The sequence below is a fragment of the Corvus cornix genome, chromosome 7 (assembly GCF_000738735.6).
Source record: "Corvus cornix cornix isolate S_Up_H32 chromosome 7, ASM73873v5, whole genome shotgun sequence".
Classification (NCBI taxonomy): domain Eukaryota; kingdom Metazoa; phylum Chordata; class Aves; order Passeriformes; family Corvidae; genus Corvus; species Corvus cornix.
Genome location: NC_046337.1, coordinates 27643419 through 27660303, shown reverse-complemented (window position 1 = coordinate 27660303; position 16885 = coordinate 27643419). Strand labels below are relative to the sequence as shown.

Here is a 16885-nt window from a genome sequence, read left to right as displayed (position 1 = left end):
TTTGTGAATGCAAATATAACCAAAAATCCCATTGGTCTCATGATCACTACATTGCTGGATTTTATTTCAGTATAAAATTACTCTTGAAGATTTTGTTATAGGAACCTGACAACAGGAACACCTATGTCCTTTGAGAAAATGTGAGGTGTGGCTTAGCTTTTGAACACTTAAGTAACACTTTAAAAGGCTGCAGTAAATAAATATTTGTAGTCAGATCGAGCTATTGAGATCAATGGCCGTGTTCCCCCTTGGGTCGGGTTGTGCCGGCGGGGCGCGGGAACCCCTCCGAGCGGCCCCGCTCTCCCCGCCCGCCCCGCTGCGCCGCGGCCCCGCCCCGCATAACGAGGGCTTCCCTGCTGCTCCCGGTGCTGGGGCTGCGAACGATGTCTCTGCCAGGGGCCGCGGCGGCTGCGGAGCTCATTTTCTATGTGAATGGGAGGAAGGTAAGTATAGCCCGGAGAAAGAGGGGCTGCTGTGCCAGAAGGAACCGTGAAGGGCACAGATTTGGCTTCCTCAGACTTATTCATGGGAGTGAAACTGAATCCTCACACAAACCTCCAGAAGAACAGGCATGGTTCCATCCCATTTTGGCTAGTTCTGCTGTGTTTGGAAGAAAAAACGAGTCAAAGTGAAACACACTTTCAGCTGGGTATCAAACTTGGCTGGTAAGCAAACCACTTTTTTCATTTGGATGTGTCTGGCTTCTCGTCTTTGATGGTGTCAGGTTTTCAGAGGCACAACTGAAAGCAGGACTCCGGTGCCCACATTTGGACTATTGACCATAAAGATAATATTGCAAGGCCTGGTTGTTGATCCAAAGCAACTGTACAGAACTAGCTGATTCTAAGGGATGGAATAAGAAATACTGTACTCGATCAAGAATGTGTGTATTTCTGTTGCTCTCTGTTGTCATTTTTTTACAGCTCATGAAAGTTACTATAAATAAAACTAGAAAATAAATTGCTACTGCTGATAGCCTTACAGGTTCCTCCAGTGTTTATTCCAGTACATCAGAGTGCCAGGGAGACTTTAAAATCTGCAAATCATTACTTAGTTCATTATGCTGTCTCTAAAGTTCTGCTGCATTTTTCTTTCTAATGTGGCTGAAGGTCAGTTCCCTCAGTATAACATTTCACTGAGCAGCAGTTATTTTTAGTACTTGCAAGGTACTTTTAGTACTAACACTTCTTTTCTGGAAACGTATCTGTCTGAAAAGGGATTTCCAGAAGGAGCCCAAACTCTCCTGCAGTGTTTGGCAATTAGTGTAGTTCTATGAGAGGGAGCCAGAGAAGGATTCTCCTCTGGCTTTTGTGGGAGTGTAGCCTGTGCCCTGAATTTTGAAAGGCCTTGGTTTCTTACTTAAAGCTTGTTTTTACTTTCTTACTGTAGGTAATAGAGAAAAATGCTGATCCTGAACAAATGCTCTTATCTTATCTGCGAAAGAGGCGTATCCTTTTCTTGTCTATTCCCTAAAGTCACTCGTGAAAGCCTTATTCAAGCAAAATTTCCATAAGTTTTAATTCAAGGCTTAATTACCAGATTAAGGAAGTTGTGATTCCTTTAAGATAAATCAACCATACTAAATGATGTCTCTTTCTTAATCCAAATATTCTTCAACTGAGCTGCTGTACTTTTAGCCTAGTTTCTTAACACACAAAGTTATGCCATCAGGCACAATGAGTATGTGTCCGTGTTCCTCCCCTTCTACCTCATGGTCAGTATACAAAAAGCTTGACAGAATAGAAGTCTCCAAGTTCTGTAATAGTCTCACTCCTGGTAAAGGGGAGATCGTGTGATGAGAACCTGAAGCTGATGGAATTTTGAGGAGCACAAAGGCATCTTCCTTTTGGTGGCTTTGGAACATTAAATTAGCTGGTTGTTGATTCACAGCTTCAGGTTGAACACTGTTCCAGATTCACAGAAATGAGCACTTCTCTCAGAAGTGTGATCTTTCAGATGAGATGCAAGGCAAATATCCTGACTATAAATGGGCCTTCTGGGAGAAACTGGGATATTGATTTTAGTGTTCCCCTGGAATTTCAGATATACAGCTGGTTTGCCCATTACACGTTTCTTCTTTTCATATTTTCGCTTGGAAAACTATTTTTCACTTCCCTTTTCTGTCCCAACTTACTCCTCTTCCAAAATAAGCCATAATCAAGTTTTCTGTTGAGAAGATGATTTTGGTCATGTCATTCCTGAGCTTCAATCTTGCTTTCACTGAAAATTTTGTTCCAATAAAAAATTCCAATAAAATATAGAAAGGAGTCTGATACATATGCTATGATACAAAACTGATTCTATGTTCCTTAGAGGTTTAGGAAAAAAGGTGGTCTCAAGCCTTTGAGCAGAATAAAGACCAGAATGGAACTGCGTAATTATTTTCCCTAATGACAGCATTTTCAGTCCATCTTACAGGAACTAAGTATGGCTGTGGAGGAGGTGGCTGTGGTGCCTGCACAGTGATGATATCAACTTATGAGCCAGCTTCCAAGAAGATACGGTATCCTTAACTGAATATTTTGAAAACCACAGAGAATTTTATGATTGTAGATACCATTTCCAGATATGAAACTTTAAAAACAGAGTTGTAGAACTTGTACGTAATAGTAAAAGAATCTAGAGGAAGGGTCACTGTAATCCAAGAAGAGAATGCTATTAAAATTACTTTGGTTCAGCTATATTGTAAATTTGCTGAACTATCATACTCAAATGCTTGATTTACTTATATATACTGACAGCCCCTGCAAGGAGGTTTTAGGAGGCATTAATATAAGACCCTTTGGCATGACCACTGGAATGTGGCTCCTCCCTGCAGCTCTGTATGGTAGTTTAACTCCAGCTGGTAACTGAGGACCAGGTAGCTGCTTGCTCACTCCCCCCCAGTTGGATGGGGAGAGAAACAGAAGAGCAAAAGAGAAAACTCATGGTTTGAGAAAAGACGTTTTAATAGATAAAGCAAAAGCTGGTTGTAGAAACAAAGCAAAGTAGGTAATTTACTCACTACTTCCCATCGTCAGGCAGATGACCAGCCATCACCAGGGCAGCAGGACACCATCATCTGTAATGGTTATTTGGGAAGGCAAACACAATCACTCCAAACCTTTCACCCTTTCTTCTTCTTCTCTTGGCTCTATATGCTGTACATGATTCCATATGGTATGGAATATGACTTTGGTCATTTTGGGTCAGCTGTCCCATCTGTGTCCCCTCCCAGTTTCTTGTGTCACTCGGCCTCCTCCTTGGTAAGCTATGTAAGCCCTTCTCTGCAGTAACTAAACATCCCTGTGTTATCAGCAGTTTCCAGCACAAATCCAAAACACAGCCTTCCACTGGCTACTGTGAAGAAAATGAGCTCTATCCCAGCCAAAACCAGCATACTGTCATATCATTGGTGGGAAGGTAGGGTAGGCAGAAGTTTGAGACTTACCAGCCCTTTAATACTGAACTCTATCCCTTTCACCCCACCCACAAAAAGAAATATTTTGAAACTCAAAATCCACGTTTCATAAAGCTAAAAATTGGAATAAATTGCTTTCAAGTTGAGAAAACTCCAATCAGATTGTTAAGTGGTTACATGCCATTGTGCACTGAAGTGTTTATTAGGTGGGGGGAAAAAGCGTTCCAGTCGTCCTTTTGTACAGTTGCATTACATTGGAATGCAACACAAATGAAAATGTTTAAAGGTAATGAAAGAGCTGAAATTAAAGCAGATGGACTCTTGAAAAGAAACATTTCAACTCTATTAAAAAAAACAAATAATTTTATAAAAATTATTAAATGCTTTGAAGAATTTTCGTTTTGGGGTGTTGTTCCTATTTAGTATGATATTTATTTTACATCAGAATTTGGATCAGAAGTTTGATTATAAACTTGAAGCAATAATTCTTTACTTCCTTCCTACACCAATCTTCCCTTCCCTACCTTCCTCCTCCAAAATACAGTTGACAGATTGCTTGTGGGCAAGAGAGACAAGAGGGCAATTAGAAAAGACTGAACTATTAAGGAAGATGTAAATTCTGTGGAACTGTCCTCATAGATATGTTTTTATACCGGGGACAAGAGACATAGCTAGAAAGTGATCCCTTCTCATTCCAAATGTTGATAGTGGCTGCTTTGTAAGTATGAGCTATGTCTTGGTTGACTGAAAAATAATATTCACACTTGTTTATTAAAATAATATTAATGTTCTTTTTTCTCCTTTGTGTTCCAAAGACACTATTCGGCCAATGCATGTTTGCTTCCCATTTGCTCCTTGTATGGTGCAGCAGTGACTACAGTGGAAGGTGTTGGAAGTACAAAAACCAGGATTCATCCAGTTCAGGTGAGAGTACAGTATCACCATATAAAAGGATTTCTGATTTCTTTTTTGTATGGGATGGCTTTAGTGACAGTGCTTTTAGGGCATGGGAATTTCTTAAGATGGTTGCTTTCCCTGCTAAATGACAACAGAGGACAACATTGGTTTCTGGTGGTTGATTAATCAAGGCTGATGACATATGGCTCATAATGGATCTTACTTTAATATTGACAGTCTGATCAAGTAGTTGGTATGTAAGGATTGTTGGAGTGAGTCAGGCTTTGCTCTGTTTGGGTTAATGGCACATCTTGGACAATGTCTCTGGCTCATGTTTTAGTATAAATGCAAAAAGACAGAAGTCCACTGAAGGTTAATTAGCTTCTTTAGTAAGATGTGCCTGAACATCACGCCCAAAATAATTATTCTCATTTGATATTGCTTAAAGTGTTTTATTCAAAATTCTGATTTACTATGAAGGCAAACTTTTTGTATGGCATCTCCCATTTAAGAGAGCATTTATTAGAATGGAGGTGAGTGCTGGAAGGAGTGCTGTTTGTGGTATTTCATTTCAGGAAAGACTTGCCAAGTGCCATGGCTCCCAGTGCGGTTTCTGCACGCCTGGAATGGTGATGTCCATATACACTTTGCTAAGAAACCACCCAGAACCAACTTTGGAGCAGATGATTGCAGCTCTGGCTGGTAAATATTGCCACTTGTTAGTTTGCAGGTGTGAAGCATTTCTTCAGGTGCTTTGTGTATGTGAGTGCCTGTCTGTGTGAGTACACGTGCCTGCATGCATGGATGATGTACTCTTACAAATTGTGCTTCTCAGCTTCTGCTGCTGGATGCAGACTTTGTATTCCCTGTCATTCTTTTCTCCTGGAAAATGAGACATGGAGCTGTGGATTTTTTCAGGTGTTCAAAACATCCCCATATATGTCTTTTGAAGTGCTTTAAATCAGATGAGCAAAAATGATGTCCTCTTGGAGAAGGACCTGCATCTGAGCATCTCCAAGGTCCCTTTATATCTGGAGCTGGGAATGTCATAAGCCTCACAGGGCAGCCCCTTTGCAGTAGGATTAAAACAGACAAGGCAGAGAGATGCAGACTATCTTCAGTAAGGGAAAGTGTGAACATTTATTGTACGTAAAATAGCCTTCTGTCATCTGTTGTGCTCTAGAGTCACAGTGGAGCCAAAGACATTTCCTGTTGCTGTGTGATGAACTTAGAGGTGTAATGTTAACTTCTTTCACCTCTAGAAAAAAGTCAGGGGGAAAGAGAACAACATCTTGAGTGGGTGAAGAATATTGTACAATCTCTTATTGTCCTGCATACTGAGCTGTAGCCAGCGTTCACTCTAGTGCAGATCTAAAGTATTTCATACTCCCCTTGAAACAAGCATGTTTTTTGTCAGGAGCTGCGGGGTTGTAAGTCTTGTGACACTGTTCTTTTTTTGTGTTTCTGAGAGCTAACAGTTCTCCTTGAGCTTCAAAAACACAAGACTCACATAAAGACATGACATTCTAAAGCCACGTGCTTTAGAGCAAAGCCTTTTCTGACTGATTTCCTTTCTTCAGGGAACTTGTGCCGCTGTACTGGATATAGGCCAATCCTGGATGCCTGTAAAACCTTCTGTAAGGTAAGAAGTAGTGGCGATAGGATTACTAGATTGGGCCTATCAATGTATGTGCATGTACGAGCCATCAAGATTTTCATTAAGATCATCACTTCCCTCTGTTAAGAGATGTAGTTCTGAGTAAATGGCCTAACCCATTACAAAAATTGATTAACACAAATGAACATGGTGTCTAGCCTGGATTATGAAAACTAATCTGAAGTAACTCCATGTGGTTTACTGTGGGTTAGTACTGGCATGAATAAAAGCAGAATTTCAGTCCAGGTTCTTAGTAATTTATCATGCAATGCAATGTGTCAGAAACCTACAGAGAAGAAACGGGAGTGAACAGTTGGTAGAGGAAGCAATACAGACCATCTACATCTGCTTTCACAATGTCAGCTGAATTCCACATAGTAAGAATTATTTTGTATTAAGGACTTCAACATCTGATGTTTTAATTTTTTTTTTTAATATCACTTCTTTAACACTTAATCCTTCTAATTCAGCTTGTTCTTAAGCTTCATCTAGAACTTTATTGAAATACAGAGTCACTCTTATCAGCTTTAACTCACTGCCATTCTGGGCAGTATTTCACTAAAGGGATATTCCTATTTTAGGAATCCATTTGTTGTCAAAGGAAAGCGAATGGAAAGTGTTGCTTGGATCAGGAAGATGATTTGTTTGACAACAAAGAAGAGAAGGTAAAGTTTTAAGTATATTACCTACCCTGCTTCAATATAAAACTTAGAGAATGAATATTGCATATATTATTTGAAAAATAAGACATTTTATTATTCCTCACAAGAAATTTGGAAATATTTTGAAAACTGGAGGATTCTATATGTATATTTTTATGAGAAGGCAGTGCCTATCAGATAGTTGGTATAAGGCAGTTTGGATCTCCAGAGCTGAGATTTGAACAGCTCTTCAGGTTCAGTAATATTAATAGTCTCAGATCCACCCATACAGTGAGAATTACAATGTGCAAGACATTCAGGCATATGTGAAATTTGCTTAAATCAATGATCAGTGTCTAAGTACTGATCTCTTAGGAAAACTGCTGACTTGAGTCTGAAGAATTGATATGCCCTTAAAAATTAGAGCCATGATTGTGATTTTACGTGAAACATCTTGTCCATACAAATATTTCACTTTGTTCTCAATTTTCTTTCAATAGTATCTGATCTGCTTCTTTGGGTTTTGAGTACTCTAGGTTGGCATGAAACTACTTTGTTATAGTAGAACTACAGGAAGCCTGTACTTAGTCCTTCAGTTGCTTGCTTCGCAACTGTCATTTGTGTTAGCAGTAAAATTCAAGAAAATGTTATTGAACATTTCTTTCACCTCAGCACCTCCAAATGATGCAATGTGATTTAATAACAAATCCGAAGGATAATGAAATGGCTAATTTTTTACTGACTTCACTGGGAGTCTCTTGGTTTGCTTTTGCTTTTGCTTTTGTTGTTGTTTTATGAAATTAATGATGAGAGAAAATTCTTGCTCTTTGCATGTCTTCTTTCTAAGGTCTCCACTAGCCTGTTTTCGACAGATGAATTCCAGCCCTTAGATCCCACCCAGGAGCTTATATTCCCTCCAGAACTAATGGTAATTAATGGTAACTTTTGCTACTTATAGACTATTCTTAAGATCTGCTCAGAATTAATTCTTAAGTCCAGCTTAGCAGTAATTCATCAGAAAAAATGTCAAAATATTTTAATGTCCAACCATTATTATACTTCTTTTTGGTTTTTTGTCCAGTAAGCTTTTTGAATATTCACATACAAAAAAAAAAATCATATTGGGAAAATGAAGGTGCAGATCTTGGTGTTAGAGAAGATGAAGAAGCAACCTAAACTGGGTTTTCAGTCCAGGAGCTGAAGATACATATACTTTACAGTAAACCGAATGGCAAACACTATTTAACATTGGAAAACAATTTTGTGGCTTAACAGTTTTGTTAGTCTTTTCTGAGATAGCCACCCAGATCAGGGAGTGTTTAGCCCTAGTGATTAAGGAATGTCAAAGATATAAACAGCTGGAATGGAAAGTGTTAGGCATCCCTAATTATTGGCAGTAGTATTTGCCCTAGAAAAACTGAAAGCTGTTTGTTTTACTTTATTGTCAGTGTAGAGATTCAAAGCCAAATTCTCTGTAGTTAGCTGACTGCTTCTGGAGAAATGTTGATAACTGTAGGATGGGAGTTATTAACTGTGTGTTTGTACCAGCACTGGTTCACAAGCTGTCTCCAAGAGATCAGTGAACAGTGCTAGAACAGCCAGAGACACTTCAGTGCATGCATAATCTAGAAAGGGATGCTGCTGTCAGTGTCATTGGTGACCTCCAAGCAAGCTAAGTGGGCAACACCTCCCTAAGTATTTTTATCACTTTTCTAGCAGTTTTAGCAATTGCTATTCCTACATCTTTTGCTTGGGGACTATTTCTTATCAATCTTGTTTTTTACCCCATTGGAATTACTTGAAGACATTTCACCCACACAGTCTAGAATTTCACCACTGTGCAAAGATCCAGCGTAGTATTTCTGTCCCATTTTTGTCCAGTTTTGAAGGATTATGTAGAACTGCTGTTAAGAACATTTTTGACTTTCAGTCTAGTGTCTATTAGACCTCACACCTGTCTATATGTCTAAATATTTAAATCTGCCATGTTTCTCCATCAGAGAATGGCAGAAAATCAACCAAAAAGAACTCTGCTTTTTCGTGGGAAGCGAGTGACATGGATTTCTCCTGTAAGCTTGGATGAGCTACTGGATCTGAAAGCTGCCCATCCTGAAGCACCTCTTGTGGTTGGGAACACCAGTGTGGGTATGTATGTGATCAGAATGGCTCCTGTTGCTGTATTTCCAGTGTGCATGAGAGGAGTGGGGCTACATTTGTTGTTCTTTTTGCATCTTCATCCTTAAGCTTACATTCCACTATGTGGGAGTCATCATTATGGAAAAGCCTTTTGTCTAAGTCTATTCTTATGTTGTAGGACCTGAGATGAAATATAGAGGTGTGTTCCATCCAGTTCTTATTGCTCCTGCAAGGATCCCAGATCTGAATGTGCTGAAATACACAGATGATGGTTAGTAGACTTTACTTTATTCAGAAATAGGAGATTTCTTTGCAGTAAGGAATGCTGCACCATTCCATAGCACTGAAGGTGTGAAATGCTGTGCAACTCATTCCTAAGCATGCTTGGTTCTTTCCCAGGTCAAGGGGGCTGTTGCCAACATTCCAGTGCAGGATGGTTTTGTCTTCGCAATGCAGTGCAGAGCTGACCAGCAATATTAACTTGGGCCTTAGTGCAAGGGTGATTATTCTGGTAATACTGGTTCTGGTGCCAAGTCATGCAGTATGTGCTTTCTGATTGCTGTGCTGGGCTCTGCAGGTTAGCCGAGAGAGACTCATACAGAACCACAGTGAGAGTTAGCCTGTGGCATGCTTGTTTACATTAGAAAAAGGCTGTGATTAAACTGGCATTGCTAATATGCATTGACTAATCTTGTTCTCAATCATAACAGCATTAATTATAATAGGTTAAAATTTTGTACCTCAGCTTACTTGTTTATAAGCATGGAGGTTTTTTTAGTTAAAATTAGACCCAGGCTTTGGGTTTTAAATAAATTCTGGTGGATTAGAAATACAACTAGAAATAGGTTTCAACTTACTATAATAGTCTAAATTAATTGAATAAAAATTACCTTGTAGAAGTTTACAGCCAAAGTTTTAAGGAAAGTCATATCTGATGAAATTACTTCCTATGTGCCTGAAGCCACTTTTTTAAAGTGGTGAGCTGTGTTTGATAGTTCTGTCATTGCATTTAGAATACGTATTTTATTTCAGATTGGTCATCCAGTTCTATTCAAAAACTAGTTTTTCCTTAGCTGAAAAGTAGCTAGAAATTGAAAAGAAGCTGGGAGAATGGTTACTGCTTTATTAAAGTGTGTAAATAAAACCTAGATATGCAAAGGTGAGACTTACTAGTTCAAAAACAAGAGATATGCAGTTCAGTTTGCTAGCGAGAAATAACATTTCCTCTCCTTAATCAGATTTAAATGCAAAACATGTTTTGATTAAATTTTGCTTTTAAATACAAAAAATTTAACATTGCTTTGCTTGATTAAAATTAATTAAATTTATATATATTTTCATTTATATTTTTTATTGAATCCCAGTATTCATTGAAAACATACATCTATTATGCAAATAATTATTTTGAATAGAAAGGAACTGTGTACCATTTAAAAGAAAATTAGAACTATAATCTTACAAAAAAAAATCTTTAATAAATGCATATAAGTTGTCTTTCTAGTGGGAAAAAGAATACTATCTTCATTGTTAGGACCGTTAGGGGTTTTGTTGCCAATGCTACCTACCCACACCTTAGAAGAATACCTAAAAGGTACATATGCAAAGCTAGATCAAATTACGATGAAAATCGTGCTTAAAAATAGGAAGAGTCTGTTGAAAGCATTTTGAAGCTGACTCACCTTTGTGTGAAACCTCTCCTAAACGTTTACTCAGTCAAAGCAAGATGCAAGGGAAAGAGTTGGGATTGCAAGGTGCAGCTGGAAGCAGAGAAAGGATTTCCCTTTATGGAGAAGAGGTGAGGTATTAGTTCATTCTCATCATTTCTAGAGATTTCACCCTCAGTCTCCTGAAATGAGAGGTTCCAGTTCCTTTAAAATGCAAAGGCCTCTTTCCTTTTATCTGCCTGTAGCCCACATGAGCTGTCCTAGTCTACAGTCTGAACACACTTTAAAACCCAGGCAGTGAAGCAATGCACACATTACACTTTCATCATCTTTTGGTTACAGGATTAACTCTGGGAGCTGCCTGCAGCCTCTCTCTAGTGAAAGACACCTTGACAAATGCAATTGTGGAGTTCCCTGAAGAGAAGACAAGGGTTTTCCATGCTGTCTTGCAGCAATTAAGAACTCTGGGAGGAGAACAGATAAGAAATGTTGCTGTATGTTGTGAATGACTTGCAATTAAAATTTGAAAAAATTGCAATAAATGTGAAATTGATCCTGACTACATGCAAAACTTGCATTTTAAGTTTTGATTTTGCCATGAATTTTCTATCAATACCTCTTTTTTGAGCTTTCAATATGTATAAATGTACATATATTCTGCATGTCTTATTGTCACTTAACATAAAAATATGAAGGTTATAGAGAAAGGTAACATAAATTACTTTCTTTTTTTCCAAGTCATTTGGCGGAAACATCATAAGTAGAAAATCAACCTCAGACTTGAATCCTGTTCTGGCAGCCAGCAACTGCATGCTCAATCTGGCTTCAAGAGGTAGGATGAAATAGCCTGTCTCTGTACCATAAATGAAGTTTTAAGTGTTTAAAGGACTCATGGAGGTTTAGGTTCCTTGCAGAATTTTGTCATCTTCTCTTCTGAAAAATTTAACTTTCATAACATATATCGTAGAGCAACAAGTATGGTCACTTTTAGAATAAAATATCAGAAGGAAAAAGCAATAGCATTTCTTTCTTTCTGGACTCCTGGAAATGTTCAGAATCTCAGGGGAAAAGCAAACAAAGAAAAGAAGAAATAAACCCAAAACCTAAACAACAAAAACCCCACCCCCTAATAATTTTTTACTTTTGCAGCATTTCTTTGCCACTCTGTTTGCTTCCTCATTTTTTATGTTTTAGAATGAAAGGTAGTAAAGACAGCAGCTGCAGGGATTTGGAACAGATTGACAGGAGTGAGGGTGGAAAATCATGGCAGTATCGAAAGGGAGGATTACAGAATGGGGATTGACCTCTGGGTACTTTTTTAGGAATCTGGTATTATGATGTTATGGAAGATGGAGCAACTATTTGAATTTATAGAACATATCACTGGTAACTTTTTATGGACACTGTAGTGGTTATTTACTCAGGAAGGCAGCAGGTATTTCTTGCCAACTAAAATACTATTGATATGTGTTAATTGCACAATTGTATGGAATTTTCTGGATTTGGGATTTTTTTTTTAGGACAAAAGCGACAGATTCCTGTGAGTGATATTTTTGCAGATGGAGTTGGTAACAATACCATTACACCGGAAGAGATCTTAGTCTCTATCCATATTCCCCATTCTAGGAAGGTAAGTTGTTAGTTTGTTTAGATTTGCTTTAAGCAGAGTTAAAGACTATGAAATAAAGAGCAGAAGGGGGCATAATCCATCTGTTTAAACTAGCAGTGTTACTGCTAGCTTTCTGAATTCCTTATGTTTATTCATTTCAGCGCCATACTGTCTCTCAGTTTCAGCCAAAAAACACAACTCAGCAGGTAGCTGGCGATGCTATATAAAGAGTAAAATTTAGACAACGGTTTGTCCTAAAATGGTGAGGGCAATAGCAATTGTCTAGATCCCCTACAGAAAGGGGTCTTGGACAAGCTGCCATTGTGCTTACCAAAGCAGGCTGTTCACCTGTGATATGGCTGGCATCAAGTAGGTAAAGCACTGTTGTCTCTTGAGGATTTTTCTTTAAAATGGGATAAGATTGGATGTGTGTGTGGCAGTTCCATAAATGTTGTTGAACTGAATGATAGTCTTTAACTGATACTGGGTTTGCAAGAGTGGATAGGGGATCTTCTAAGAGAATTATGGGTCCTGTTATCTGAATACTGAAGTTTGGCAATACTTTGAAGCCTCTAAACTTACGGCCTTGTTATAAATACAACTCCACTCCACAAGATCCCTGTCTTCCAGCTATTTACCATGAAAAATCTAGGTCATCTGAACTGTATAGGTGATGGAGGATTGGGTATGAGTTGCTAGAAAATCAAAGATGGTAAAGCTACTGAAAGGTCAAGAGAAGAATGTGCATGGTCTTGAATGCTCAGGAAATTGAATTTGTGCTTTTCATTTTTTGTTCTCTTGCTTCACATAGTGCAATAACAAGTTCTGCTTTCAGATACTTACATGTCTGCACTTCATCTTGCTCAGGGGGAGTATGTCTCTGCATTTCGACAAGCACCAAGACGGGAAAATGCTCTTCCAATAACCAATGCTGGGATGAGAGTCCTTTTTGAAGAAGGTACAGACATTATAAAGGATCTAAGCATTTTCTATGGAGGTGCTGTCTCGACAACAGTCTGCGCAAAACAAACCTGTTGGACACTTATTGGAAGGTAAAATTTCTCTGTCTTGTCTGTGTCTCTGAGTAAATGGACTTTGAAAGCTTTGGCTCATGTTCCTTGGGACATGAAAATGCAGAAGGATTTCATTTGCCTGACTGATGCCTTGTATGTTCAAGTGAATGATCAAGCCTTAATGATGACTTTTCAGGATTGTTACGTTTTGGAGTTTGCACACGAACTCCAGTGTGAATTATGCAGAGAGATAAGACAGATGAGCTGTGAGATAGGTGGATGAGATACACATCAGTCAGTTGTGCACCTAAATCCAAATATTGGTAAATTACGCTGTATCTTTGTACATTTGATAATCCCCTCATATCAGTGTTCGTGAGTCTTTCAGCTTGTGTCTAAAAGCTACACAGTTTGAGAAGTTCAGATGTGCCCAATAAAGTTAGAAGCACAAAGTCAAGTCTTCACTTTTTCAATACCTCTTCATCTACAAGGTCCCAGTAATCTCAAGAATTAGTCCCCAATTTTCCCTCCCAGTTTGCAGCACCTTTCCAAGCTTTGGAGGAAAAAAATTGCAAATAATTCAAGCAGCATAAAAACAGCACTAAACAAAGCCCCACTGGCCTGTTTTGCCACTTAATATGCAACTGTTTCATTAGTTGAAGTGCTCATTATTTTTTGATCCCTTACATGATTAAATTTAGTCTAACAGACTAATGTTTTGATATCTAGGGCTGTGTAACTACAGAGAATTAACAGTGTTGAGATACTTGAAGAAGACAGCCCTTTCAGGAAATGTAACAACTAATTAGATCCCTTGAAAGTATCTACATTTTGCATCTATATCTTCTTTTCTTCAAATGTAGGATACTTTCTGTAATATGGTGAGAATCTGTAAGACAGCTAAAGCAGCTTTAAAGCTGTAATAGGGTTTGTTTAATTATTTATTTGTTTATTTTAAAAATGCTGGCATAGCACTTAATTCCATTTACTTACAGGAGCTCAGTTCTGTGAGCAGCATTGATCCACATCATTTTAAAAATTGTAGACATTAATAGAATCAATATTTTGGCTTCACTGTGAGCAGGATTATGCCTGTGGTCCATGGTACACATATATTACTGCAATTTGTATTTACTTTTTTATTAGTCCTGGTCTGATTGTATCTGTTATTCTTCCTAACAGACACTGGAATGAAAAAATGTTGGATGAAGCATGCAGACTAGTTCTTAAAGAAATTGCTCTTCCAGGTTCAGCTGGAGGTGAAAATATAGACTATAAGAAAACTTTGATGGTCAGTTTCTTCTACAGATTTTTCCTGGAAGTATCGCAGTCATTGAAGACAATGGTAAATTAGTTCATAGAATCATAAAATCACAGAACATACTGAGTTAGAAGAGACCCATCAGGATCGTTGAGTCCCACTCCTGGCCCTGCACAGAACACCGCAGGAGTCCCACCATGTGACTGATAACATTTTCCAAAGCTTTTTGAACTCAGGCTAGGGGCTGTGACCACTTTCTGGGGAGCCTGTTCCAGTGCTCAAACACTTTCTTGGCAAAAAATCTCATCCTGATATACAATCTAAAGCTCTCCCCACTTGGCTTCGTGCCATCTTCTCGAGTCCTGTCACTGGTCAGCAGAGTGAAGAGCTTGGTACCTGCCCCTCCACTTTCTCTGGTGAGGATCTTGAAGACCTCAGTGAGGTCTCTCTTGAGTCTCCTCCGCGCTGAGCAAACCAAGCATTCCCCATGTATGTTCTTGTGCAAACAAATAAAAGGGGTGTTCTTGCTTTCTGTTAGTGCTTGCAATTTGTACAGTGTGCTAAATCGTTGTCTTTGGTGTTCAGAGCTATACAATAACTTAAGTGTTTAACTCCTGAAGAGATTGATAGAGAGATGCCCATTTAAATTTTAGATGCTCAGATATCTTTACCTTGGACATTAGGCTTTAAAAGACATTTGAGAAATACTAATACAACAACATATCAGTACCGAGCTCTCAGGCCCAAAGAAAATATACAAGAGATCTTTATCTGTCTGTAGTTCAAAACAGAAATAGATTAAATAGAAATAAAGGCTTTGGAAAACAACTGTAGATGTTAAACCAACACTCCTTGTATAAGCTGTTGACTGGGAGATGAGGACACTAAAATTTCGCTTGCCAAGACATTCTAGGTGTAAGTTACTTTTCTTTTTGTCTTAAATATATTCTTACAGAGAAAAATATCCCTTATATGTTTTTCTTCTGTATTACCTTGAGCTCTTTCCTCTAAATTGCCATTACTAGGTAATTGACTATTACCAGGAGTGATTCTGGGCCCGTTTTGATCTGACCACAAAACAAAGCTCCTCTGCCTATCCCTACTTTACATTGCTTACTTTAAAAAGCATGTTTGTTGAATCCAATATATTTTAAAATATTATTTAATGAAATCTAAAACCTCTACATTGTTTTCAAATTGTTATTTTAGAGCCTTTCCAGTTTGAGTCTGGAAAGACTTCCCTGTATAAAGACTTTGTATTTGATTTTGGTTGTTGGCTTTTTTAATTGGAACGTTCAAAATGTGAGTTTTAGTAGTAATTCGCTTCCTTTTCAGGATCCTTGCCACTATCCTGGCATACCTATGGAATACAGAAGTGTCCTACAAGATTTCAAAACCAGAATGCCCCAGAGTATCCAAATGTACCAGGCAAGTGATTTCATTCTGACATTGTTTTGTGCTTCATAAGAATTGGTAAAAAGTCACGGTTCAAGCATGAGCCTTGGTGTGAAGGTCGGGTACAGATTTTCCAAAAGGACTGGAAGCAAGAGGCTTTTAGTGGTTGTTTTCAATTGTATCTCAGTTGGAGAATTCTTGTTTGTAAAATAAGATTCTTGGGATACTCACTTTTTCTAGACAGTTCTTTAAAGATAAATATGCTAAGCAAACTCCATTGTCAGACTGCTTAAAATTGGTATATTTCAGTGTGCAACCCAATTAGAAAGAAATTAGATGAAAACAAAAAACACTGAAAATCCCAGATATATATAAATATACTATAGTATAGCTACAATATTCTTGTCTCAAGATCTCAGAGGGCTCTTAGGTCTTACTGTAGATTTAGGAATTAAGATGGAGTGTGATGGCTGTCTGCTCAAGTTAACACGAGCAGGCTGTCCTAAATCAACAGTAGAGAGCAGCAAAGGACACATTTGGTATTTTCTGAGCTCACCGTATAAATAGATTATGGTGGAAACACCCACAAGGATTTTTGATATTTTGACACCCTCAATACACAAGTCAAAATATCCAGCTTTTGAAAACCTAAAGAAAAATTCAAATGAAATATAGGTAAATATTTTTTTTTTAAATTTTTGGATATTCCCTAGAATAACACTTTACCTTTAAGTACTTTAAATTTGTTCAAGTTGTTATCTTCAGTTTCCTTCAGAGTTATTATTATTCTTATTAAAAAAAAAAAAAAAAAGACTGCAGGCAATAAGAGGGGCCAGGATCAAGGAGACTATTTCTTTGTGACTTTTCCCCAATTTACAATTTATTCCCCATCTGTAATAAAGTGACTGAACAACAGGTATTGAAACAATTTGTTACTCAGATCCATTGGCGCTGAGCAATAGAAATTTAGAAACCCAGAAAATCTGAGTTTTTCTGCTTTAAATTTCTATCTAGATTTTGTAAGACTGTGTTTTTTGTCTGCACTCCTTCATTTGGACATTATTAAGCTTTTAAAATTAAGAGGAAGAAGTGAATGTGTATCCTGAAATCCAAACACCTTGTCATTCTGCTGTGGAAAAGTTGAAGTGGTTTGGCTGAGACATCCATTTGAAGAACTTTAGGCAGTCGAGTGAAGAGTGTTTGTTCCTGACT

General features: G+C 38.0%; 1 protein-coding gene across 4 annotated transcripts in view; it reads left to right on the top strand.

The window, feature by feature from the left end:
- Positions 1–340: 340 nt before the first annotated feature.
- The window catches only part of AOX1 (aldehyde oxidase 1), a 39798-nt gene continuing 23253 nt past the window's right edge, over positions 341–16885 (top strand). For 2 of the 4 annotated variants that reach the window (XM_019290289.3, XM_020585033.2), the window contains exons 1-16: positions 341–443; positions 1390–1447; positions 2407–2503; positions 4216–4324; positions 4873–4999; positions 5878–5939; positions 6536–6619; positions 7443–7523; positions 8596–8740; positions 8910–9002; positions 10738–10889; positions 11134–11227; positions 11916–12025; positions 12872–13056; positions 14200–14362; positions 15614–15706. In XM_019290289.3, coding sequence (XP_019145834.3) covers positions 384–443; positions 1390–1447; positions 2407–2503; positions 4216–4324; positions 4873–4999; positions 5878–5939; positions 6536–6619; positions 7443–7523; positions 8596–8740; positions 8910–9002; positions 10738–10889; positions 11134–11227; positions 11916–12025; positions 12872–13056; positions 14200–14362; positions 15614–15706 — 1713 coding nt within the window. In that variant the 5' untranslated portion in view covers positions 341–383. The other 2 variants (XM_020585034.2, XM_019290290.3) reach the window with 2 other exon arrangements.